The following is a 27,389-nucleotide window of genomic DNA, read 5'->3' on the forward strand; positions in this document are numbered from 1 at the left end:
GTGTGTGTGTGTCTGTGTGTGTTTGTCTGTGTGTGAAACAGAAGAGGTGATAACACAGAAAAGGTGATACCCGGATATTGGCTCCTAAAATAATAGGAATTCACTATATTCCAAGCTCAGTTGGTAATTCAAGTACAATAATTCGTTTTCCCTTAAGTCTCTGAACTCTTCCTTGGCCCAGGAAGGTACCAAGTATCCCCCTTACATCCAAAATACTTTGCGCTGGAGACCATTTATAGCAAAAATGGATCCTTTGGGTCAGTATTCAGACAATTGTTCAGTTGATAGCCTTGGTCAAATTAAGATGTCACTCATTGTTAATCCTCTCTTAAAGTAAATCATTATGGGTAATTTGGCAATATGGTCAGGAAACACATATTCAAGAACCTGGGTTCAAATCCTGCCTTACTGCTTTGGGCAATAGAACCTTACAGGACCTCAGTTTCCTCATCTAGGGGCAGGAAATGGACTAGATAATCTCTCCTCCAACTCCAGGGTTACGATTCCATATATCAACCCCAATCACCCAACACCTTTTGAAAAACATCAAATTTTATTGAGTACTTAACAACGTACAGAACATTGATGATCAACATACATAAATATCAGAATGCACAACCCTGTCAAATGATGTTGGCTACTTGGACAAGTGACATGTCACATGGGGTTTCTTGTCCAATGGAATTTGCTATATCTGTATCAGCAAATGGGCCATCGGTCAGGATGGACATGGAAATGCTCACTTTTATAAAAACTGATTATAATGACAAAAACTGATTATAATGACATTTGTTGAAAAAAGAATCTACATGTATCTGTGCATATATACATATACACACAATATATACATGTATCTATACATATAAAAAGCTGTTTCTGTATGAAGGACTGGGAATATAAATTGGTAAACTACCTCCAGTTTATGTCAAACATACTGTTGAATCCTCAACCATCACAGTAGTAAGATTTGTTGCACAAGATATTAAGGCAAAATCTTGCTTAAAAAATAAACCACCCTGCCAATCCTCATTTCTCTATATCTGAGAAAAAAAGTCTTTTTGTACCTGTTTAGTCTCTTTTCTCCCTAGTGATAAAAGGTTCAATTAATGCATTCATTTATCATCTCATTTCATTTTGGAACAACAAAGAAAAACCAAGCCAAGTAGAAAAACTCCCTGAAGCATAGATGAGCATATAAATGAATTCAACCAGGTTAACATCACAAAATCAAATTTGAAAATAATTTCTCAGTTGTTTAAATATTACAGTAACAAATGCTAGTTTTTAAGGGAGTAGACGTAATAATTGGAACAGAGATTGAGACAATTGACGAAGAAGGTCTCAAGGACCTTCTTGTAATACAAACTTCTCATTTTTTGCATTTCAAACAAGTCTCAGGAATGAAAAGGTCATTTCATATCCAAAGATGTCTATTATTAATTCTAAGATGGAACATCTGTTGATTTCGATCACAGCCAACACTAGTTCACTGAGAAACTGAAAGACCCAGTTGTAGATGTTTATGGAAGCATTCTCATTACCACTTATGCAAAAAGAGAAACGGAGGGTCATGTTGTAACGTTGTAAAATCTTCTAAGAGTAAAAATTTTGAATTTAAATTTTTTATGCAAAAATAGCCACAGTCATTATTTGCTATGTGCTCATAAAAGAGCACTGAATTTATGTCTATGTTGTGTATTTGAAAGAATGGTTCCTAATGTGTACAAGACTAAAAATAACATTTCTTGCAGGAAAAAAAGTCTTCAGAAGGAAAATGTTATTAAAGCCAGATAATTAAGTGAAATGAACTTCAAACATCCAGCATATACTCTTCCAAACCAAAAAAAGGACATATTTTATGTAGCAAAAGGAGAGCCAGGAAAACATAAAAGGTGATTTTGACAACGTAACAGATATATAGAGCATGATAAAAATCTCACATTAGGTCCCACTAAACTAAAACCAAGTCATTATTTCTAACCTAAAGGAAATCAAAGATCTGCCAGAACAACAGAACTTAAAAGACTTTAGAGATCTAGAACAATGATGCCAAACCCAAAAAGAAATGGGGCCCCATACACCATACATAAGGATCCATGCTGGTGCCACATTGACTTAGAAAATCACATATTAACACTATGTCCTAGTGTAGTTTTATTTTGTTAATTATTTCCCAATTACACTTTAATCTGATTCTGGCAGCTCCTGACTGCCTGTTTGACACCTCTGACCTAGTCAATCCCCTTCACTGATTCCTGAAATTAGGAAACTGAGGCACAGAAGCCAAGTGATTCATAGTCACACAATGGCAAGGCTGGAACTAGAATCCACATATTGATGCCTAATTCCGCTACTATACCATGCTGTTTCTAAAAGACCACTTTGGAATAATTTATTTTTTGTAATAATTGCAGCAAAGAAGATCTCAAGTTGTCCACAAACAAAGAAATTGGAGTAGTATTCTAAAATGACAAAAATTTGGAAGCTAATAAATGGGCTCTTCCTTGTTTTCCGGGCTTATTGGTATCTCAGTGGTTCATTCCTGAAATGTTTACTTTTCCCTCAACTAAAAACCTTTTGAGATATATTCTGAAGCAGATTTGCAATCATCATTTATGCTATGAAACCACAAAGACCTATGGCGACAGGAGAAAATATCACCAGGAAGCCCTCTTTGGGATTTTTGGCACATTTCAGAAAAACAACCTAGTAATGATAAATTAGCATGCACATTGTATTTTTCATAAATATTCATAAAATCACCACATATAAATAGTTCTACTGCTCACCCGTAGTCCCCCAAATTAACAGTATATCAGAGTATCAGGAGAGCCTGGTGGGGCACTTTTAAAAGGCAATAGGCCAACAAGTATATCACAAGGATACAAGGGAGGGTGGAGACCCTTACAAGATATTCGTTTTCTTCTGATAAAATCTGGATTGCACCTCTTGAAAGGTGAGGTGGGGAGGTCACACAGTGAGCACCTGGAGCCACAGCAGCCAAGAGTTCCTTGCCCCTCTAGGAGTCCAAACACAATTCAGCCAGAGTTAACAGCACGAGTTCTATGTATGAAACGGTATGCTTTCCTCAGAATTGGAGGGGGGAGGGGAGTTCATTTGGAAAGCACATGTAACTGTTAATGTCGAGTACTGGCACATTAGTCCCGTCGTTCCAAAAGTGTTGAAAGTCCAGATGGTGCCTTTGGAAAGACAAAGGAGGCAGCAAATCTAGGTGGTCTCAAGTATTATTCCTGATGTCATTTCATCTCAGTTCATTCATGGAGCAAACTTGGTAGGCTCCTTTCAAAGAAAAGCCAAATGTGGCCAGGGACCTGTTACAGGTGAATTACGACATATAACATAACAAGGTGCCAAATTATCTCCCAAATTTCTAAAGCAAGGGTTCTTAACCTGGAGTCCATTGACAGATTTTTTTTGGGGGAGGGTGGTACTGAACTGAGAAAGAAACTACAACTTTATTTTCACTAGCCTTTAACCAAAACTGAGAATTTCTTCGAATTATGAATGTAGGGAACAGTATGTAGGGTTCCATAGGTTTCACCAGAAAGCCAACAGGATATGAGCTAAGGAAAAAAAGGTTAAGAACCCCCACTCTAAATGAGTCCACCACCCACCATATACATTTTCCCCTCAAAGAGTATGGTGGCTTCCCATTCAATTAAGGAATTCTCTGAGCAGTCAGACAGTTGGCTCCGAGAGGTGCATTTTTTTCAAAGACTACAACTTTCCTCCTTCAATTTTAATCAGTCAAAAATAAAGGTCTATGTTTGATTGCTCACTCATTTAATAAAACACATTTTAAAAAACAAGAAGCTTAGGAAAAATTAAATGAGATCACTAGATGAAGTCTTGCTCATCATTGTGACAGTGGCAAATGGCATTCTTACGTGGTTTGTGATATATAAGCCCCCATAGAGAGACACTAAAAAAGAGTAAGGGAAAATCACAACTCAAAGTGTAATAGTAGTGACACAAAGACAAGCAAAGGCCCAAGTCTTTCACCAGAGGCATACGAACTCTTTGAAATAGATGTGAGATCTTTAAAAACTTAAACATGGGAAATTAGTTTTGGAAATTGCTGGCAGTTTTCCTCAGACCAAAGCCATACCTTTTCCAAATTGCAGTAAGATGTAAAAACCTGGGATGTAATCCATGCAGTATCTACGGTCTGATACATTTTTTAAAAAATTCTCCAGAAACTGGGAAAAAAAAAAAACCCCAGAAGAGTCATATCTCTTCGTGAGAGAAAAGGAAGGGACACTGGAAAATGAAGGTGATATAAAAATAAAAGCTCTCAATAAAAAATTAATTTTAAGACAACCACCAGCCCCTTCCTCCAAGATTCTGCATTCTTCGGGCTTGCTCTCTGGTGATGAACATTAGGTAGCTGCCTGCCTTTTAATCTAGACAACCTTCAGAAGCAGATAATTTTTCCACTTAAGAAGGTTAGTAACATCCTAAATGTTGTAAATTGTAATTTATAGTCACCAAAAAGTGTTTTGTCACTAAAGAATGTTACTGGCTTTATTTAGAATGGAAAAGTAGCTTCCCCAAACAACCATAATGAAGCAGATGAGCGTGTGGTAGGATCATCATTCAGTTTTTCTTTGTTTTAATCCCCAGCAAATGCTTTATGGCCTTGTATAATGCTATATGTTACATTCACAAGTATTGCATTCTGTCTAATGAAAATCTTCACACATGCTCTACACCCCCTCAACCCTCCCCAAACCCACCTGGTACCAAGAGGTCATCTTCCTGAATCATAAAAACAGTAAGAAAGTCAAGAAACTGCAATCACAATTTTTGTATAAAGGTCTGAGGCACTCTGGAAAAGAACTCATTTTCTTTTAAGGTGAATCCTTTAGTGGTGCCAATTACAACATAAGTTGTCATCACACCACCAAGAATAATGTGCCCATCAGACTGTGATTTTAGGTTTTGCTAGGTCTTCATTGACTTTATTTACTTATTTATTGGGGACGGGCTTGAAGGATTTGAAGGAATAGAGATATCAGGCCTAAAGTGGTAGCTGACGTCACTCTCACAGCTTAAGGAGCAACAATAGTTTACTAGGATCCCTGCCCCGCCAGGGCTGACGGTTCTGAAGGTTCCAGCCCAGTAACCTAGTTAAACCTAAAGGGAGTATCTGTCACCCACACAGAGTACATTACCAGAGGTATGGTAACCAGTGGTTTGTTTCATACTAATACTATGTCCATTCAATTTTACACCAGAGATCCAAACAGCATTTTATTTTTCTTCCTCGTACAAGCTGGGTATGTGTAAGCGACCTGTCTTTTCACATCTTCTCTCCCAGGGTAATCTGTACCCTATGATGGTTCCTAGATAGGCTCAAGAAATAAAGAGGAGAAGACAGGAGTCTGTAAATTTTTTTTTGGTTTAAATTCCAATATAAGGAAGGTCTGAAATAGCAGTATATTGCATCCATCCATTAGGCCCAGCAAAGCTAGCCACCGTTAGTGGACAAGGAGGTTCTGTCATAAGCGGAAAAGACCAGATTCCAAAGTGAACTTGTTGCATGCCCCCACTGGTGTGTCTAAGAGTCTAGGCTGGGAAGCAAGTCACATGGATTGTGGGTTTCCTCAAGCACAGTTACACAGAAGCTGCAAAACATGAGGAAAAAGAAAAATATGGGGCGGGGGGGGGGAGAAAGGAAAAAAATAATGCAAATTCCCTAATTGAGAATTATATCATATTACAGACAGTGGGCCTGTTTCTTACCACATCCTATCCTATATAACCCTTAGACCAGAATCAAAGTCAGACCTAGTCCAAAGTGTTATTAGCAAGCAATCATGTGGGTCTCTGAGATTTAAATATATATATGCACATACATGAATACACTCAAACACACACACATACATATGTACACATATATATATATCTTTTTTTTAAAAATCTGGCGCAAAAAATCTGGCTGAGGTGTCAAGAATTCTCATTTACAAACAACATTCAATTGGAAAGTAGCTGGCACTGAGTGGCCTGTCACAGCAGTGACAGAAGCAACCGTAAGCTGGCTGAAGGTAAGATGTCTAAAAGGCAAATGAGGAAGCAGGGAATGAAGGGTATTGGGAGAGAAGAAAGGAGTAGAGAAAAAATTTTTTTATTCTTCACTGCTTTTTCAGACCCACAACAAGTTCTTGAAGGTACACACACCCAATGCTGTATTCCTCTCTTAGCTATAGACAATGAAAACAAAACAAATGATAAAATACCCTCCTCTATTCTGTACTCTCAATAAAATGCATAGCACAGTCAAAAGGTATGTAGGTATGTCATCTCAGGAGAACTTAAAACTGGGACATGAAGTGAGGACGCACACCATCTAGTGGCCGGGTTAAGATTTCACAGCCAGTGTCCGTGACCAGCAAGGTGTGCTCAAACTGAGCAGATCGCTTCCCATCTCTCGTCACTGCTGTCCAACCATCTGGCCAAGTTTCATCCTGCCATCCACCTTGAAAAGTAAAGAATACAGAACGAGTTGAAAAACATATGTGAGAAGTATTTGTATTTGGCAAGCATAAATTGTCCAGATCAATATATTTATGTGAATGACTCATCAAATACTACTGTGGAATCTTGTCGAGACCTTGCCCCCTTCCCTCTTTAGATTACAAGTTACAAAATAATATTAGGACAATACTTGAAGATTCATGGTCTCACTCGGATGAGAAATCCTCATCAGTCTCTTTAACTATCAATTCCAAAATGATGTCCTCCACTGAATTTTCCCTCCTTTTAGCAAAGGGCTAACCGTCTAATTTGAACTTCATTGAGTGAAAGACTGGAGGGAACAAATTAGAAAGGTGACCAGAAGGAGCCCTAGGTTGATCCACTTAAGAGCAGTCAGTCTCTTCTCCCCTTTGCCCCACTGGTTGAGGGAAATAATCAGACTGAGAGTAGGAAAAAGTCTGTGATTAGTTCAGCTTATGAAGTACCTCTTCGGTTCACCTTTGACTAGCTGGAAGGGAGGATCCTTACAGGGACTGAGTGTCCCAAGAGCAACTAGGTGGTTTTAGCCAAATGATTCTTCAAGGGTGTGTTGGATAAAATGAAACATTACTGAACTTTCACTCCAGTTTAGCGTAGGGTCTGTTTTCCCCCGGTTGTAATTTGTGTAATCTCTCAAACAATGCTTTTCGATCTGCTTTCAGAAGTTCTGGGCAGTTTTCTTATATTATTGCTTACATCCTGATATTTAGGCTATTTGGCTTATCATATTCTTTCGGGAGACTGATGATCCTGAAGTTATTACTGTACATCCTGTCTTCAAGATCAGTTACTTTGGCTTGAATAGAATTTGCGACCCCTCCTTTTCTCTCCTTTCTCTTTCAAAAACACTGTTGCCTTCTGATTTTCTTTTGCTAAAATTTCTTCTACTTCAGAATTTGTGTTCCAAATCTGTAAATCTCTCATTCACTTCTTTAGAAATTTTCTGCCATAAATTCAAATCAGCCAATTCTGATTTTCAATTCTGTGTGGGAGCTCTAAATTTCTGACATATTCATTCATTCCTAACTTTTTTAAAAATGGATTTTATTTGTTTTTTTTTTTTTAACTACTTCAGAGTTTCTTATTGTTCCATGCTTTCTTGGGTTTTTACAGGATTCTTTAATCTTATATTATTGGTTTGCTTTCCTTTCCATTATGGTATTTGTTGTCATATTCCTCTGTTTCATATTTATTTCCTTTCTCTACTTTCAGGATCTTCCCTGTTAACTTGTCTACTTTATGCCAGGGGCTCTTGCTAAGGCTTTTTTCTATCACCATATTTGATATTTCAGCCTTATTTGATATTCCTTGTCACTCACTTTCTGGTCCCACTCCTTTCACTAGGTAAGTACATCCCCAGATACAGCTGCAAGGCTGCTTTAGCCTCCTTGTGCTGGCGGATACAGCCACAGGCTTCATCAGATTGGTTCCATCTACATTAACATCCAGTTTCCTTTCAGGCATGATATAGCTGTCCAGCTTCATGTAATTGGGCAGAATCATCACTGCCATTTCTTAAAAGATGAAGGGGAGGGCAGCTAGGTGTCGCAGTGGATAGAGCACCAGCCCTGAAGTCAGGAGGACCTGAGTTCAAATTCGGCCTCAGACCAAACACTTGATACTTACTAGCTGTGTGACCCTGGACAAGTCACTTAACTCCAATTACAAAAAAAAAAAAAAAAAAGATGAAGGGGATTTGGGGGAGTGCCTTACCTTTTACTAAACTAGATAGGGCATGTGACATTTAAGTAGGCCAAATATTTCTTTATTTATAGTTTGGAAAAAATGATTAAGAACTGCTCCTAGATATTTTTAGTTATTCAGAAAATGGAAGGAGACCATAGAATGCTTGAAGAGACCAGAAATGTAGTCCAGAACCATTCCTGACCATGCTACTGAAGGAGGAGAGACAAGTGAGGAAGTAAGGAGGGAGGGCATATAAGAAAGGGAAGAGAAGATAATTGACTGGCAAGTGCAGAAAAGAAAAAAGAAAGCTAGAGAAAACAAAATGGGATAAAGAGAATAAACAGAGAAAAAGAAATAAGAGGATAAAGAAAGGAAATAAAAGGGCAAGAGAAATAGCTTGGAGAGAAACAAGAGAAAGGGGAAAATAAAGGCAATGTAGGAGAATGGGAGGGGGATAGACAGAATGAATGAGAAGACTGAAAAAAAATCTGTAGCAATAGGCATCTGGTATAATAATCTTTATTTATGAGGTAATTTCCTTTGTAAAAGTTAGGTAATTAAGAAAATTTTGACACATTATTCATTCTGAACAAATCTCAGGTGAAACATTATTTCTAGGCTTCACAAAGATTAAAAATCCAAGAACAGATGAAATAACATATTTCTATTAAACTGTAATCTCAGACTCAAAAGAAAATATGGAGAAGCATTAAGAGAAAGTAATTCATGCTTTGATAAATGTCCAAATGATTGAACAGCTTGGGCTTTTCATTTTAATAACTTTTTCACAGAAAAATCTAAAATAACTTTATTTACATTTATTGTTATTTTAATGAAATGGAATATGTAAAATAATAAACACAGATCTCTTGAGCGTCTGACCGCTTGTCTAGAAATACCCTTTAATTCTGAACACTTGGGTTCTAATGACGTTAATGCTACATCAGAAAAGAGATTGTATGATTTTGTGATTATCTAAACCCCCAAGTCCTATTAGATTGTTTACTCACTCTTGGGAAACACTAAGCATACCTTGCTGACAAAGGCACAGTGCCAGCCTCAGACACCACATATGGACAGGGAAAGATGGGGGCGGGGCAGGCAAAGGCCATGTGGTGCCAGCCCCAACTAGGGTCTCAAGCTTCCCAACTCAATCTCCAAAACACAACGGCTTTAAACCCCAGATCTGACACAGGGCTGCATGTCTGCTCTAAAAACCTCTGCATCATTAGACTGATGTTCCTTGGGAACCTTGCACATACCAGGCCCTTTATCTATGTTTGCAGAAGACTACTGTTTCCTTTTTCTAGCTTTTTAGCTAGCTTTTGCTAAACCTTAGTGAAAGTCTCCAAGCTAAGTATCCACTCCCTAAAGACTTTATAATTTACTCTCCACTCTATATACATATTCAACTTTTATTGGAGTAAGAAAAGCCAAGTCTACTAACAAAATCTATAATCACAACAGAGAGAACTGGCTTTAAACCCAGTAATAAAAACACTTTAGGTTATTCAAGTGTCTTCTTGTACTACCCCAACACATTTAAATAAGGAAAAAATGCCTCTTATTTTCTAACTTCCCTGTAGCATGCTCCCCTCCTGTCAGTCCTAAGATTCCAAAGATGGCGTAAGAAGAATCACAAAGCCGAAACAATCAAATGAGACAGCCAGAATAAGAAGGCAGTGAGAGCTCCTTATCTAATGCAGCCAAAGCAACACAGATGACATGCCTCTCCGTCTTGCCAAATCTTGGGTGAGTTGTGTTGAAGATGTCAGGAAAGGAAAAGGGAATCTCCAGGACAAGGGCTGCTACTTTATGTGACCCAAGAGACCTTCGGCTAAGTCAGGCTATGGAATACCTTTTCAGTGCCCTGCCACCTGACTTCGGAGAGATGCTCCAGAGCACTCTACTTTCTAACTTAGGTACAGAGATGGCATCTTCCAAATGAGCAGCAAACAGGCAGCTGCTGAGAGGGTCAGTGGCTTTACTGCCAGACCCAACCACTGCGGGCTTGATAAGCGTGGGCACTCAGAGGAACTTGGAAGCTAGGCCTACCCAAGAGAGAGAGGTGAACCCAGAGCACCCTGCCAAAACAGGTGTACCCTTTGGAGCCTGTCAACCTTTTTGTTAAATGTTGTATGGAAGGCAAAAGAGTCAAGTTCAGAAGGAATCACAGACAAGCTGGACGGTTTTGAAAGTTCGATGTGGAATTACTGTCTGTATAGGCTATGGTCACAGCTCACTGCCCTTCTTCTCCCACCTTCCCCAAGCAGCTTACGGCCCCATACGGAACAAGGAGACAAGCCCCTTTGGGGTTCAGAACACAGGGTGGAAGGAAATAGGGGAACAGTGTCTGCTGCTCTGATACCATGGCTAAGTAGGCAGCTAGGTCAGATCTGCCTCCTTCACTAAGATACCAAGCAAGACACTACTGACCCTGTTACTGGTATCTACAATGTGAAGGGAGCCCAGGAAGGGGCAAAGCCTCCACTGACCTCCTACAGGGCAGATGCCTTTCATTCCCAAGGCTCCTGCCCCTTACGACACCACGGATGTCACCAACTCTTGCTCAATGCCCTTCAACATGCATCACACATGCACAAAATTCTGCCACGTGTATTCCTGCCTGGTTTCTTAATGGATCTGAACGTGCCTGAATTCTAGCAATTACTAGGGTGACTTCAACAGGAATATATTCTCCCACCTACTGATGTTAACATGTAAGCAGTGACTACTTTCTAACCCAATCTTTCTTCTCTTTTGTTTTTCTAAACAAAACTGAAGAGTGAGATCAGAGTGGAGGGCAAGAAACCAAACAAATCAAGAGACTGGCGGAAACCTGGTTGCAATTTACCAATCAAGAAATCAAAAAGCTAGGGGCAGCTAGATGGTGCAGTGGATAGAGCTCTGGCCTTTGGAGTCAGGAGGACCTGGGTTCAAATACGGCCTTAGACACTTGACACTTACTAGCTGTGTGACCCTGGACAAATCACTTAACCCCAACTGCCTCACCAAAAAGCAAATTAAATAAATGAATAAGTTAACAAATGAATGAATAAATCAAAGAGCTGTCCTCTAATTGAGAACTATTGTATGTTTGTCAATCCTCACCTTCACAGATCATGGGTTCAATTGTAAATACATGACCGGGCTTCATCACTCCAACGGCTTTATTTTCTGAAATAAAAATGTGAAACACAACTGAATGAATCTCAAGATGCGGAAAAAAAGAAAAAGAAAAATAAATTGTTGGGTAATCAGCCTGGGAGGTTGCAAGCTAGGAAGTATGGGAGCAGAAAAAGGTGAACAAGTCAGGGGGCCTAGGTTCCAGGCTTGGTTCTACTACTGACTTGCTCTGTGACCTTGGGCAAGTCATCAGACTTTTCTTCAGCTTCCAAGTCTTCAGGTGCGCATGTAAAAGCCCTTTGAAAACTGTCAAGTGCTCATGCAAATATAAGACAGTAGTATTATTCTTACTTCCCACCCCTGACTTCATCGGAGCAGGAAGACTAAAAGGGGAAACATATATCCCTAACTTCATACATCCAGGGATCATTCATTTACACTTCACAAAAATACTATGGCTGGGAAGGTAAGAATCGGAAGAGGCAGGGCTTGGGGACCAATGGAGGCAGGATGTTCAAGTCACTTATACATCCTGGCTGTGCAATGCCAGGCAAGTCACAACCTCTCAGAGTCCCAGGCAGATCTTAAGAATATGAAGTTTGTGAGCACATGTTGATCTCCATTGGTAGAGGGAATTCCTCACCTACAGAGGTCTGGTTAAGAAAAGAGAAGAAGGAAGGCCACTAGAGGAGGCTGCAGGAGCCCCAGGAAAATCTTGCACACTGCACAGACATCCCTCCTCTGCTTAGGTAAGGAATGGCCTGTGAGCCGCTAGTAGAGAGGCACTTATCATAAATAAGGGTATAATTTTCTTTTCAAGGCCATATCTTTAAATTTGTCCCTGCTGAGTACTGAAAATGCCTTTTGCATCATTAGCTCCTTGAAATGTGAGAAGCTGGTTGATGTTTTGTTGTGGTAAACCACACAAATGGGCCTCACTTTTAAGGAAACCCAATACCCAGGAATCAAGGATCTTGCTTCTCTGATTGGCTTCAGGCTTCCTAACAGAAAGTACAGTGAAGGCTAGGCCCCCCTAGGGGTGGGGGTAGGGATTGGGGAGGAAAAGCTAAACCAGCTCCAGTCTCTTTATTGGATGTTCACACCTGCCATCAGGAAGGCTTCCAGATGGGCTACAAGGTCACAGCAATATGGCAGGTGAGGCAGTGGACCTCACTATTATTCTGCCTAGTATCATTTCCCAATGGTTAGCACAGCCATACCCCTTCCTACTTATCCCATCCCTATGATATTGAACACGAAGAAGACAAGACTTCTCCTTAATCTATTTTGTCTGCTCCCTCATTCCCATTACCCTCATCCCCACCCCAATAATATCCCACTCCAGAAATGCATCCTTACACTAGGCCTCTGCAACTCCTGTTCCATACTTAAGAAGCTTCCTGTGATCTTATACCACTTCATCTCTGGCTCCTGCCACCTTCAGGCTCCCTCCTGACGTTGGCTGCTGTTTCTCTGGCCACTCTTTTAAGTCCTGGGAGCATCTCCACTTCTAAGCTCCAACTTACCGATCCTGGAGGGGGAATCACAATACTCTTTGCTCTCCCTCTCCTACCATCATTCAGCAACTTCTCCTCCCCGGACATTCCTTCAATCTAATTTTTCCCACAATCCAGTCAGAGAACTATTGTTCTCTGACCTAGATATTCTCCCTCCTTTCTTAATGTGTTCACTGCCCGGCTCACAGCCTTCCATTTTGTCCCAACTCATCTCTCATTCTAGGGGACTTCCACACATATGATGGTGTTACCTCATATATCCTAAAGTCCCCAGTTCTTCAATCAACTCAACTCTCATGACCTGCTCTTGTACTCTAACTCAGCTAGACACAAAGACGATAATATCCTTGACCCTGTCATCACCCACAAATTCCATGTTTCAATTCCATGTTCAAGAAATTCCTTTATCTTCTCATAACATTTTTATCTTTCCATCTCTCCCTAGGCTTCACTCCTTCTCAACCTATTCTTCATCCCCAAAGTGACACCCCACCCCCTTCACACCATCTCTCAGGGCAAGCAAGCCACCACTCTTGCTATAACTACATTCTCCTCTTCCTAATCTCGACTCCTTGGTAAATGCTTTCAACTCTACGCTACTCTCTACTCTTGAGTCCATTCTCCTCCCCCCCTTCCCTTATACACTAATCACACCTTGCCAAAATCCCAACCCTGGATTACACACCAGCTGCCTCCTTCCCTCCTATTCATGCGCTACTGAAGCAGGACTACGATCCATTACACATTTCTTCCATTTAGTCTCAACTCTGCCCTCATTGCAAAAAAAGTAATCCTACTATTCCTCCCTGATTAATCCCCTATCCTACTCACAACAGCAGCTACTCCAAGCCTTTTCTTTTTTTCTCAAGTCTCTCACAATTTACTCCATACACTGGGCAGAAGACCTTGCCTCACACGAACTGAAAAAACTGAGGCCAGGGCTGCCTGTTTTCTCCTCCTCTTCCCCTCACACACCCCATTAACTCCTCCTTCACATCTGACTCTGATCATAAGTCAGTCCCGTATCCTTGCCAAGACCATCCTGTCCCATCTTCCACAGCAGACTGCACTGACCTTGCTCTCCAGCCTCTTAAATCTTTACTCTCCATCTACTGGCTCTTTCCTTGCTGCCTACAAACACTGCCAAAGTCCCACCATTTCTTCTCTTCTTGCTCTCTTCTGAACCATTTGCTGCTGAAATAAAACTTCTCTTTCCAGAGTTATCATTATTATTATTATTTGCCAATTACTGCAATTATATGCCAGTTATTATTAACTGCCAAAAACGCCTCTTCTGGATCCTCAATCCTTGACTTCAACATTGTTAACTCCACCACTCTTCCTAGCTACTCTCTCTTCTCTAGAGGTTTTGGTGAAGCTGATTTATCTTTGTTCTCCTCCTGTCTGACTCTTCACAATTTCCTTTGTAGGACTTTCATTCATGTCATGTCCATTAATATGGTGACCCCAAAGGATCTTTTCTAGGTCTGCTCCTTTTCTCTCTGTACTCTCTCATTTGGTGACCTCATCAGAGATCTTCAGTTCATCACCACTATACAGATGACCCCCACACATCTATTTATCCAGTGCTAGTCTCTCTCCTGACTTCCTGTCACATACTGCCAAGAGCTTTTTGGGCATTTCAAATTAGATGATCCAGAGGCATCTCAAACTCAATATGTGAGGCAGCTAGGTGGTTCAGTGGATAAACCACTGGGCCTGGAGTCAAGGACACAAGTGGGGATACCTTGCACAAGTCATTTAGCCTGTTTGTTTCAGTTTCCTTGACTGTAAAATGGGGATAATAATAGTGCCTGCCTCCCAAGGTTGTCATAAGACTCAGATGAGATAATATTCATAAAGTACGTGTAGCACAGTGCCTAGCACATAGTAGGCCCTATATAAATACTAGCTATTATGTCCCAAACAGAACTCACCACCTTTCCTCTTCATACCTTCCCCTCTTCCAAAGTTCCCTATTACTATAGAGGGCAGCCCATCCTTCCAATTACCAAGGTCTGAAATCTGCGTTACCCTCACCTCCTTTGTTTCACACTCACCCAACATATCCAATCAGTAGTGCTGTCTTGTCTGTGCTGTCTCTTGTCACATTCTGTATCCCTTCTCTCCATCACAGTCACCACCCTACAACTCTAATTCAGGCCCTCACTGCCTCTTACCTGGACTACTGCCACAGCCTCTTATTTGATCTTCCTGCCTCGAGTCTCTACCCACTCCAAACATCCTCTATTTGACGCCAAAGTGACTTTCCTAAAGTGTGGACTGCATCCACAGCTAAGACACTCCATATAAACTCAACCTATCACATGCATTTAAAGCTTTTCATAACCTCTCCCTACCTTTCCAGTCTTCTGACATTCTACTTCCTTCCATGCATTCTATAATACAGCCACATGCTGGGAACCTTCTTTCCCAGCCTCCAACTCCCTAGATCCACCACACTCTCCAAGAGGTCTTTCCTAGTCCCTCAGCTGCCTGCATGTACAATTCTAAGGCTACTTTCTTAGCTCCTTTAAGCTTACTTTTCACCTACTCTGTAATTATTTTGTACATACTCATTCATATAAATTGTTTTCAACAAGCAGATGTAAATTCTTTAAAGGTATGGACTTTTTGCCTTTTTTTTTTCCTTTGTATTCCTAGCAGATGCTGGGCACAATGGATATAGTACATACTCAATAAATGCTCTGATTAATTTTTTTCTTAAGTGTTGGAAAGAACCTCAGGGAGTATGGAGTCTGACCATAATCCTTTATAGTTAAGTAAACTGGTCCATAAGGTGCCCTGCTCAATTCTAAGTCTCTGCACATGTGGTTTTTCCCACTTGCACCACCCTCTCACCCATCTCAAATTCCAATATCCTTCAGGGCTCAAATTCCCTATCTTCTAAATCTTCCCAGCCTATTTCTGACCCTGATCATCTCCCTGTTGTCTAACTTCCTACAGAGGACAATAAAATCAGAAGTCTAAACAGAAGGGACCCCCAAAGCCTCCTTCTTTTACAGATGAGGAAAGTGAGGCTTGGGGAACTGACTACGCACCTGATATATTCTCTCCTCCTCTTGGGGTATATCCCTAACTTCATTTTACCAGCCTTACATTATACTGCACAGTATTTTAATTTTACAAAGCACTTTTCCAAGTTCTTTAATAAACATCAAAAATATATATTTAAAATTTAAGCTGTTTCACTTTGTTGTCTTAATCATTTTCTAATAAACTACCCCCCCAATTATCCCTACCCTTCAGAGTATTCCCCTGAAAACAAAGAGAAAAGGGGTTACAAAAACCTGTACAACATGATAATTGGGACTGATAGCACATGCAGCATTCTGTTCACCATCTCCTAACACAAAGAAGACTGTGTGTTCCAACATCAGCTATCTGGAGCCAACAATGGCCACTGTGTCCAACCTGAATTGTTAGTTTTGGGCATTCAAAACACAGAAATCCAATAAACTTGTTAAAGATTTTTTTTCATGAAAAATTATGCTTATATAGGATGAACTTAGAAAAGTTTTTTTTGTTTTAAAGTAAAATGTATTCTCTCTTAGGTCAACTAATCACAGGGAGCTATATGACGGTGACTGCTCAGTAACCGGTGGGAAAGAGACTCAAGTTAAGTCTGTTTCTAATATCTCACTGTGCTAAGTGTGTGATAAGTAAGTGGGTGGGGGAGAACCTTGGTTCTCAAAGGCTACCATAGTAAAGCAAAAAAGGTTGGGTAGCAAAAAAGCTGAAGAATGTCCTTGCATGTCTGTCACTCAAGGACCACCCTTGCTAAATTTCAAGAGGTTCATCCCCATCAGAGCTAAAAAAGACTGCCTACCAACAAAATGACTGAACCCTTAAACTAAAAAGAAAAGGATTGTCCTGGCCCCAAACGTGTCTAAGAATTGTGAGGTTTATGCTTAATGTGCCCAAAGCAAAGTGCTATGAACTCATGCTGCAAGCCTGGAGAATAGAGGTGCCACTCAACCACTGGAGCTTGTGTGCACTGACTTTCTGTCTCGGGCAGTACACAGTAAGAACACGAGTTTTTCTAAATTCCACAGTCTACAGTCTCAAAGAACACCCAACCAGGAACCAGAAAGTTCCTTGAGAGCTTTTTCTATTTGTAACCTTGGTGCTTGCTTGGTACACAACAGGTGATTAATAAATTCATTCATTCACTGATTCAAGGTAGCCTCAAAATTTGTTGACTAGATAACCAATACGCTCACAGGTGGTACTCACTGGCATAATGCGGTACATTAGGGGCTGTATGGAAAAGCTTATGGATTCCATGTCCACAGTAGCTTCGAACAACTGAAAAACCATTCGCTTGGGCATGCTTCTGAATGATGTTTCCCAGCTCTCTGTATCGAACTCCAGGCTTCACTGTAAAAGAAATGACATTTTACTAAGAAAAAACTCACAACAGCACACAAAAGGGTCAAAATTAGAGGCACCTCTTATTATCTTGTGAGTAGGAACAGAAAGCCTCAACTCTACATCTATGGAAAGCCCAGTAATCAGTCAGATGCGCCTACTCCAAGCTATCACAGCCCTGCCAGTTCCCCAGATTGACAGGTTTAAGGTCAGAGTCCGCAGCATCCTGAAGGAGGATTTTTTTCAGTCCTTTCATTAACAGCAAATGCTCTACACATCAATGATTCTCAACATTTTTGTTCTCATGATCCCTTCACATGTTTACATTACTAAAAATTATTCAGGACCCCTGCAAAGAGTTCTTGTTTATGTGGATTACATCTAGTCATATTTACTGTATTAGAAATTAAAACATCTTAGTATTATGAAAACAGTTTTGACCTCAAAGACTCCTTGAAAGGATCTCAGAGGGGCAGCTAGGTGGCGCAGTAGATAGAGCACCGGCCCTGGAGTCAGGAGGACCTGAGCTCAAATCTGGCCTGAGACCAGACACTTGACACTTACTAGCTGTGTGACCCTGGGCAAGTCACTTAACCCCAATTGCCTCACTTGAAAAAAGAAAAGGAAGAAAGGATCTCAGGGTTGGCTAGGTGGAAATCACACTTTGAGAATTGCTTATCTACAATGAGGAAGGCAGAAACTAGATTTTCTGACATTGACTGTGGTAGCCTACATCACATTAGGACAAGCTGGAATATAATAAGCAAATTGTCCATTAGCCCCCTTAAAAAATCACTGCTATCTTATGTTTTTATATCACTTTCATTTCCAAATTCCTCAGCATGCCCTTCTAACCAGTGAGTCATCCCTTGCAAAAAAAGAAAAAGGAAAAGCCAAAAATTAATCAACACAGCAAAGCAATGAAATATTTTGCCTGTAGTCCCCAACTTCTGTGAAGAAGGAAAGGAAGTGTATTCTCTCATCTCTTCAGGGACAAGCTAAGTCATTAAAATCACACAGCATTCCCTTGTGTTCTTCCCATGTACACCATTAAACTCATTGTGGATGTTTTCCTCATTGTGCTCACTGTACTTTGCATCAGTTCTTAAGACTTCCTGTGCTGCTCTAAATTGTTCATAATTATCCTTTCTTCCAGTACAGCGATTTTGTTGTTCATTCATTTCAGTCATGTCCAACTCTTCACAACCCCAATTTGGAGTTTTCTTGGCAAAGATACTGAACTGGTTTGCCATTTCCTTCTCCACCTTTGACAGATGAGGAAACTAAGACAGACAGGATTAAGTGACTTGCCCAGGGTCACATTGCCAGTGTCTGAGGCCAGATTTGAACTCAGGAAGATGAATCTTTCTGAATCCAGGCCCACTGCTCTATCCATTGCTCTATCCAGATTTGAACTCAGGAAGATGAATCTTTCTGAATCCAGGCCCAATGCTCCATCCATCGCTCTATCCAGGGCTCTATCCAGACTTGAACTCAGGGAGATGAATCTTTCTGAATCCAGGCCCACTGCTCTATCCATTGTACCACCTAGGTGCCTAGGCATTTAATGAATATTTACTGGATTGGAAACAATGCTGTATCAGTTGGATTTAAGTGTTCTTCTTTGTTCTAAGGAAGGTTTCATCAAGCAAATGTGCATTTGCCAATTGTGAGCTGTGGACAGACAGATAACAGGTCTCAGAGAGTAAGGAGGATCTGGATTCAAATCCTATTTCTGACACATACGGCTATATGACCAGTGAAGCAATCTAAGCTCTACAAGCCTCCAAGCGACTCTTTAAGACTACATATTGAAGAACAGGTACCACTCCACCATGATAATTCTTTACTATCTAAGGAATTCTTTAGCTCAATGAAATCAAGAGTCTGAACCTAAAATTTAAAAGTCAGAGTCAGGATGGTGATAGTTTCACTGAGTACTGTACAATGGCAGAAAACTTCTGGAGTGTTCTGCCTAGTTCTGGGCACCACACTTAAAACCACAGCATGGGCATCCCCTCAATTTCCAATTCGTGGCCACCACAAAAAGAGCTGCTATAAATATTTTTGTATGGACTGAGGCTGAGTCAAATGAGAATAACCAGGAGAACATTGTATATAGTAACAGCCATGTTGTGCGATGACTAACTTTGATAGACTTAGCTCTTCTCAGCAATACAAGGATACACCTCCAAAGGTCTCATGATGGAAACTGCTATCCACATCCAGAGAAAGAACTATGGAGTCTGAATGCAGACTGAAGCATACTATTTTATTTCTTCTGTTTTGTTTCCTCTTCCTGGTGGTTCCTCCTATTGGTTCTAATTCTTCTTTACAACACGACTAATGTGAAAATATGTTTAACAGGAATGTGTATGTAAAGCCTATATCAGATTATGTGCTGTCTTGGGGAGGGAGGGGAAGAAAAATTTTAAACTCACAAGCTTATGGAAGTGGTTGTTGACAAATCAAAAGAAATTAATAAAAAAAATTTTAAAAAAACCCACTGCATGTCTAAAAGTGGATGAAGAGAAGGGTGAAAATTATTGAGAAAACTAGTTTTGTTCAGCCTGAAGACTTGGACAGGACATGACAGCTAACTCCAAATTTTTCAAGCGTTGTTTTGTGAAAAAGGAAATAGAAGGATAATGTGCTTCTTTGCACAGCAGAATGAGGCCCAAGTCAGAGGGAGACAGAATTCATATATCACAGTAAGGAAGAACTTGCTCTCAAAAAAGTATCCAAAAAGACGAAGGGCTGGCTTACAAAGTAAACAGCTCCACAACTAACGCATCTAAGCAGAGATTATAGGTTGGTAACATGAGAGCAAGGAAGAGGTCAAGACACAGCTCCCGTTATCAGGTATCGCTGCCATTAGGCCTCACCTGCATCGATTGCTTGCATGAGACACTCGTAAGTTGTCTGGACCAGCTTTCTTGCACTCTCATCCACTTCTCCCACAAAAAATGTCTCATTCAGGTCCCCATGATAGCCATTTCGATAGATAGTGATATCCACTAAAAGGAAAAAGTCCACAGTTAAACATGTCACATCTGTCCTCTTAGAGCTACAGCTTTGCTTTAGTGACAAAAATCCTTGATGGAAAAGGTAAAGCTTCTACATATTCCAAATAAAGGACGAAGCTGAGAAAGTCACCACCTAGTATAAAATTCTTTGTCCTAAGGCAACAGTATCAAGTGTTTTAAGAAAAAGTCATGCTAGTTGAACTAATCATTTGGACATGACACTGACCAGTCAGTTCACATTTCAGAAAGGGGAATAATTTTCAAGATTCTAATTTTAAAAGTTAGCACTGGAAAAAAGGTGAAAAAATTCTAGGCTAAAAGATAATAATTATACTGTAATATTAAAGTTATCTATGGTCACCATATAAGATATAAGAAGCTTTAAAGTGCCACAATCCAACCACTCTAAAAATAAGGAATTACATTACTAAAATGACTAAAACGTCCATACCCTTTCACCTACAGATCCCCCCCTCCCTTCTTCGCCATGCACAGGGGAACATGTTCTAAAGCAGCTGATGGAGAGATGTGGAAGGCTACCTACCCTACACCCTTAATAAAAACGTTCTCTCTTTTTGGCACTGCATGATTACTTGTTTTTTGGGGGGCTGCCATGACTGAGGTTATAGTTTAGGAATAAGGAATGTAAAAGTAACACTAGGAACTCAAAAAACAAAATGTCAGCAATATTTAAAGCCATGAATTATGAATTCATTGAATGGTGAGGGTTTCCTTAAGGTAAAAGCATGCAAGCAACATGTAAGAAACCATAACAAAATTATTTCTAAAAAGGAACTCCCTTTTACCACACCATTTTAAAAATGGAGCAGCATTAAAGCTAAAGATAAAGAGAAAAAGTCAGGGAAAAAAACTTCCACCTGTATATTCTACACTGGCCTGCCCCACCCCAGATAAGATCTCATTTTTGCGCCAGTGATTTTCTCTGTGGACAAGTCATAATATTCCCTACCGTTAACAATATCACCATCTTGCAAGGGTCTCCTGTCTGGAATTCCATGGCAGATCACTTCATTCACTGAAGTACAACACGACTTAGGAAAATTATAATAATTCAGTGGAGAAGGATAGCAATTTCTTGCAATGCATGCCTATAACATTTAAAAACATATAAAACGAAAACAATTTAGAATGTGAAAAAAAACAAGACACATAATCAGCAATTATTCAGTCATACTATCTAGAGGATTTCAAGGCAACTGTCACTATTCCAATACTTTTGTGCCTTTAGCTCACTCTTGCATTCATTACATCCCAGATTTGAAGCTGGAAGAGGCTGAGCATAGTTCAACTCCCTCATTTCACAGATGAGGAAACTGAGACCCAGAGATGTTCCCTGTGTCACACAGGCAGTAAATGGAAAATCTGAGATTTGAAGCCAGATTCTCTGACTCTATATGCAACATTCTGTGGCACCTCTCTATTCTTGCAAAGTTGTCGAAGGTTGATAACAGAAGACAGAAAAAGCTTTACGGTGCCATGCGTTCATAATCTAACCATTCCAGAAATCTGGAATCATGTTACAGAAGTGACTAAAATGCCAATTACCCTTTCACTCAGAAATTCCACTGCTAGGTACATGCCCCAAGGAGGTCAACGATAAAAAGAAAGACCCTCCATGTAACAAAATATTTATAGTAAAATTATTTCAATAGTAGCAATGAACTAAAAATAAAGTAGATTCTCCTGGAGTGGGGAATGGCTAAACAAATTCTATCATATTAATGTAAAGGAATATTATCAAGTTATATGAAATAACAAAAGTGCTTGTTGATGTCAGTAAATTAATCAATAAATGTTTATTAAGTACCTATTATATGCCAGGCACTAGGGATACAAAAAGAGGCAAAAGACAGACCCTACCCTCAAGTAGCTCACTATCTAATGGGGGAGATGCAAACAAATATATAAAAAGTTAGCTGCATACAGGATAAATAGGAAATAATTAACAGAGGTAAGACACTAAGATTAAAAAGGGTTAGGGAACGTTTCCAATAAAAAACAAACAAAAAACTCTGGGGGGGGCGGAGACACAAATATAACAACAAAAATCTAATTTACATTTTAAAAAACTGACAGGAAATCTTTAAAAGACTTTTATAACCTGATGCAAAGTGATAATACAACAAATCCAGGAAAAAAAATCAACAAGACTACAATATAGATGTTAACAACAACACAAAACTGAATGCTGTGAAATGTAACTGTTGTAATGTATGTAAATGTAAACAGTCGAGATGGGCCCCAAAGGAGGTATGAGAACGTTTCTCTGCTTCTTTGTAAAGCTGGGGAGCTACCGGTGGGGAAGACTACATATAATTTGGGGGTTGGTCCATTTGTCGGCTAGCTTGGCTGAACTCTATTTTTTCTTCTCTGTTAATTGTTGCCGTAAGATGGTTCTGGGAGGGAGTAGAAGGGAAAGAATATCTTAGAAACATAAGCAATACTGAAACATCTATCTATCTATCTATCTATCTATCTATCTATCTATCTATCTATCTATCTATCTAGTTTGATGTCATGAATTTGGAATGTCAGAATCAAAACAAAGCCATCAGGCAGACGATCCTATGGTAATTTTCAGTCTAGAGTAATATTTATGGTGTCTGCCAATCAGATCACACTTGACCTGTACTTACTGAATTTCTCTCCAAGTGGAAATAGTCAGGTTAAGTCATTTAACTATTTAATACAGATGGAAGATCTTTCTACCCACTTCAGATAAATAGAAGCATTAGTTGGGTGGACATATCTACCTATTTTAGAGAAATACAATTGTTAGCTGTGTGACCCTGGGCACATCAGTTAATTTCTCAGTCTCAATTTCCTCATCTATAAAGTGGGATAATGATTAACACACCTATCTCACAGAATTACAGTGAGGATCAAATGACATAATATTTGTAATGTGCTCTGTAAACCCTAAAGTACCATGAGAATGCTAGTCATTATTATATTATTGTTATTTAAAATATGAAGTCTCATCTTTATAAAATTATATCATAGCTCTAGACCTGCAAAGCATGAGCTTAGAGGTGCCAAAGTTGAACCTCCTCATTTTACAGATAAGGAAACCAAGGCCCAAGGTCATAGAGTTAGTAAGTGGCAGAGGTAGGATTCAAACTTAGGGCCCAACTCAGAAAATCTTCCATTTGAAAAGGAGAGAGGGAGTTAACTTGCCCACCCAACTTTTATTTAATTAAAATTTCAAAACTAGAAATAATCTTATACCTTAAAAAAAATTAACAAACTCTGACTCTTTTCTATGATATAGTAGTTACAGAATTACAATGATACAATAAATGAAGCTAAACAGTGAAAAAACCTGCAGTTTCCACAGTGCTCCTTAAGCTAAAGAACTCTCGTCTGCTACGTGTATATCTTATGGGCAGCTGTATTTTTATTTGAGAATGTCCCACTTTGTAATTAACTACAGCATTCTTTATTTAAGATAATGATAAAGGGACGGTTTCTAAGTCTTCAAAACATACAACTGTGAGACATTAATACATCAGCATCTTACTGAACAGTGGGATTCATAGGCGCTTAACGACAACACATGGTCAAAACCTTGTTTTGAATTGGTTCAACTCCCCGACATTTTAAAGACCATATAACTTTCATGTTACATATAATTTAGAATGTAGATAAGAGAAGAAGACAAACTGTAAAGTATAAAAGTAAAGCTAACTTACTAAATGGACAGCGTGGTCTATTTCTTCAGTAGTTACACCTGGTTTAACCATCATGGCGGCAACATCCAACACTTCCCTTGCAAGCTGTGAAGGAGTCAGTGACAGCACATTTAGAATAAGGCAACAGAAACAAAAAATGACATCCTTCTCACTCTGCCTTAGGTTTTGTAAGGAAACGGGAAAATTAATTTTTGTCCTCATAGGGAGGTATTAACTTAAGATTTAATTTCTTTAAAACTTCAATAACCTTTCTGATACTAGTCCAAGTAGTAATCATCCTTCTAAATGAGAAATGGCATTTTAATTACTCTGTGTGTGTGTGTGTGTGTGTGTGTCTGTGTCTTCCTGAAACATAAACTGGTCACTGTAAAGTGGATAATCAAATTTTTAAAAAATTCTATGCCCAGAAAGACGACTAGATATTCTAAATAGCAGTCATCTAAGAAAGTCATATCTTAAGCATGAATAGTACAATATTCCAGTTCTTCCAGCATGTTACACTAAGTATGCATTATTCTACCCTAAAGTTCTGAACACATTAGCTATGAGAAGAGATGATGTAATGCAATATATCCAACTCCTAATATGATTTTTATCCCTCAACAATTCAATTCAACAAATATTTAATTAAGTGCATATGACCAGCAAGGCATGTGCTAGGAGCTAGAAATAGAAAGACAAAAGAAAAAAAATTTCCCCTGCCCTCAAGGAGTTTACATTTGAAAGGTGAATACTATATTTACAGATGTGTAAATTTACTTTGAGAAGGGAGAGATTGATTAATAATAACTAGAGGAATCAGGAAGAATTTCCTGGAGGGAGTAGCACCAGAGATGAGCCTTGAAGGAAGCTAGGAATTTTAAGAGGCCAAAGTCAGGAGGGAGTTCATTCCAGGCATGGGGGGGACAGCTGAAGCAGACTGGCTATTTGGGATGGAACATAAAGTGGGTGAGGGAAGCAATATGAAATAAGTACTGAGAAGTAAAAATTCAAGCTCTGAAGGGTTTTTAAGGCCAGGGTGAAAGTTTGTATTTTACTCCAGAGGCAACAGGCATCCACAGAATATTGTTGGACAAGTGAATGAAATAGTCAGGCTTTCGATTTGGATAGATGGTGAGAGTAATAAGGGTAAACTATGTTGGTGGCTGTTTGACTGAAGAGAAGGGGAGAGGTGAGAAGGCATAGAGAAGCTATGCCTTCTCATAGCTAAAAAGACTTGGCACCTAATTAAATAAGAGGCATGAGTTAAGGATGATTCAGAGATTGAAAATATTGGTGACTGGAAGGATGGTGGGACCCTCAAAAGAAACAGGAAACTGAAAAGCAGAACCATACAGGTGGCGGGCCAGAAGGCAATTCGTGACATCAGACTAGAACTCAGTAAGATCAAGTCTAAATGTATAGACTGATGAAATTAACAAGAGAAGGAATAAACAAAAGTAAAAAGGACCCAGAAAAGAACCTTTGGAGATATCCCTGGTTACACAGCAAGAGATGATAGTCCAGCAGAAGTAACATTCAAAGAGAAGGAAAAATAAGAAATAGCAGTGTCGTGAAAGGGAAAAGGAGAATATGCAGAAAGAAAATGGTCAATAGTACCAAAAGCTGCAGGGAAGTAAAAAAGGATAAGGACTGAGAAAAGGCCACCAGGTTTAGCAATTAAAAAGACTGATAACTTTGGAAAGAGCAAATGGGTCTGAAACCAGATCAGAAAGTCCAACCAAAAAAGCCTTGTCTTTGTTATGCTGATTTAAAATGGTGAGGTATCTTAAGATTTTATCCATTATTTCAAAACATGAAGAATTGGAGGAAACTAGACCATGCCAGATTATCTGCTATTTGTATTTTAAAATGACAAGCTATCTAGTAGGCTAGGGAAGAGCAGATGCATCAAACATTACATGGCATTCCCAATTAATATCTTTTGTCTTGCTGCATTAGGAGCCACAATCTTACAATGCAACTCTTGCTCTTTCAGCTCACTTCCTACATGATTACTTCAACATATCAAAACCAATAAAAAAGGAAAGAAAAATCTTACCCTACACACTAACCGCATGCCTTCTAAATCTTCAGAGGAAAGTATTTTTATTTGAGAAGTACCTTTGAGAGCCTGTTCAGATTCAGACATTCCTAAAAAGAAACATAAAACCAATACAGAACGGGAAGGAGAGCAGACATGTAGTGATTGACACAGCAATGCCACTGATGACATCACAATAAAACCTCATTTATTTAGATGCTACAATCTGGGGAGAAGCTGGATTGGATTTTTCATTCTTTGCATGTGAAAAAGTGGGCTGCCCTCAGCAAGTTAATTATCTAAATGGGATTAAAGCTAGAAATAACCAATAAGCCAATATGTTTTTAGGCATTCGTTAGCCCCAACTATCATGCCCAGCTTTAGTTCAAGTTATTCTCATTAGACCCAAACAACTGTCTTCAGTAGTATTTTAATTAATCTGACTTTGTAAAGTCCTACTATATTTTAAAGCCATCTTTGATGACTTCATGTAACTAATCTTCTTGGTCCACATGTGCACAGATACCAGTACATAATAATTCATTTTTTTAAAAGTTTGCACTCAATCACACAACCATCCAACAGCATTTTCCCACTTTTCTTCAGGAAGGTGTAAGCAAAAGTCTTAAATGATATACGGTTACAGTGTAAAAATTAATGCAACATCACATTTCTAACCCTTACCATAGTAGCAATGCCATTCCACATTTCATTTGCAAAAAGTCAATTCTACTTAAATAAAGTGAATTTATTAAGTTTTTAAAAAAACTTTTCCAGGACAAAAATCAGGATTCTGCCTAGAAAATTAAAGAATCAAATCTTTCTCAGCAAAATTTATTTATAAAGACTGTCTTACCAATTTAAATGTCACCCATCATGTTTTCTAAGAACTGAAAACAGTGGAGAAAAACCCTGTCATTAAACGTTTAGGCGCAATTTTGAAGTAACCAAGAAAGAACTTCTTCCCAAGTCCTAGTCTCTCCTAGTTTAACTGGGACCACTTAGTATCCCAAAGGGACTGCCTGTCCCTGAGTACAAGCACACCTTCTAATACCTGCAGTGAACACAAAAACAATAGAAAGCCACAGCTGCCCTGAGAACAGAAGTCATAGCCCTGCTCATTTGTCGGAGTTGCTAATGCTGATTTGTTTGATCCTGACTTCCTCACACTCTGAACTTGGTCTACCTGGGCTCACAGCACTTCTTGGCTCTTCAGATGGGGTCACTCTGCCCTCACCCCCTTATGTCAACAAGACCCTTCCATTCAACCCACTGTTGGTCTCTGTCATTCCTGTTCAGTGATTCTGGCCCCTCCGTAGGGCCCGGGTCTCATTTGGAGCTCACGCTGTGTACGGTAAAACAAACTATT

The 27,389-nt window shown here is 39.4% G+C and overlaps 1 protein-coding gene across 1 annotated transcript in view; it reads right to left on the minus strand.

The window, feature by feature from the left end:
- Positions 1-6,129: 6,129 nt before the first annotated feature.
- Positions 6,130-27,389, minus strand: part of METAP1 (methionyl aminopeptidase 1) — a 63,248-nt gene continuing 41,988 nt past the window's right edge. The window contains exons 5-11 of the mRNA XM_027837630.1: positions 26,039-26,130; positions 23,998-24,081; positions 21,255-21,393; positions 20,144-20,275; positions 17,124-17,267; positions 11,335-11,400; positions 6,130-6,499 (exon numbers count right to left, since the gene is read on the minus strand). Of these exons, the coding sequence (XP_027693431.1) occupies positions 6,336-6,499; positions 11,335-11,400; positions 17,124-17,267; positions 20,144-20,275; positions 21,255-21,393; positions 23,998-24,081; positions 26,039-26,130 (821 nt within the window). The 3' untranslated portion in view covers positions 6,130-6,335. The remainder of the gene's footprint in view (positions 6,500-11,334; positions 11,401-17,123; positions 17,268-20,143; positions 20,276-21,254; positions 21,394-23,997; positions 24,082-26,038; positions 26,131-27,389) is intronic.

The sequence above is a fragment of the Vombatus ursinus genome, unplaced genomic scaffold (genome assembly GCF_900497805.2).
Source record: "Vombatus ursinus unplaced genomic scaffold, bare-nosed wombat genome assembly UNPS02014821.1, whole genome shotgun sequence".
Classification (NCBI taxonomy): Eukaryota; Metazoa; Chordata; class Mammalia; order Diprotodontia; family Vombatidae; genus Vombatus; species Vombatus ursinus.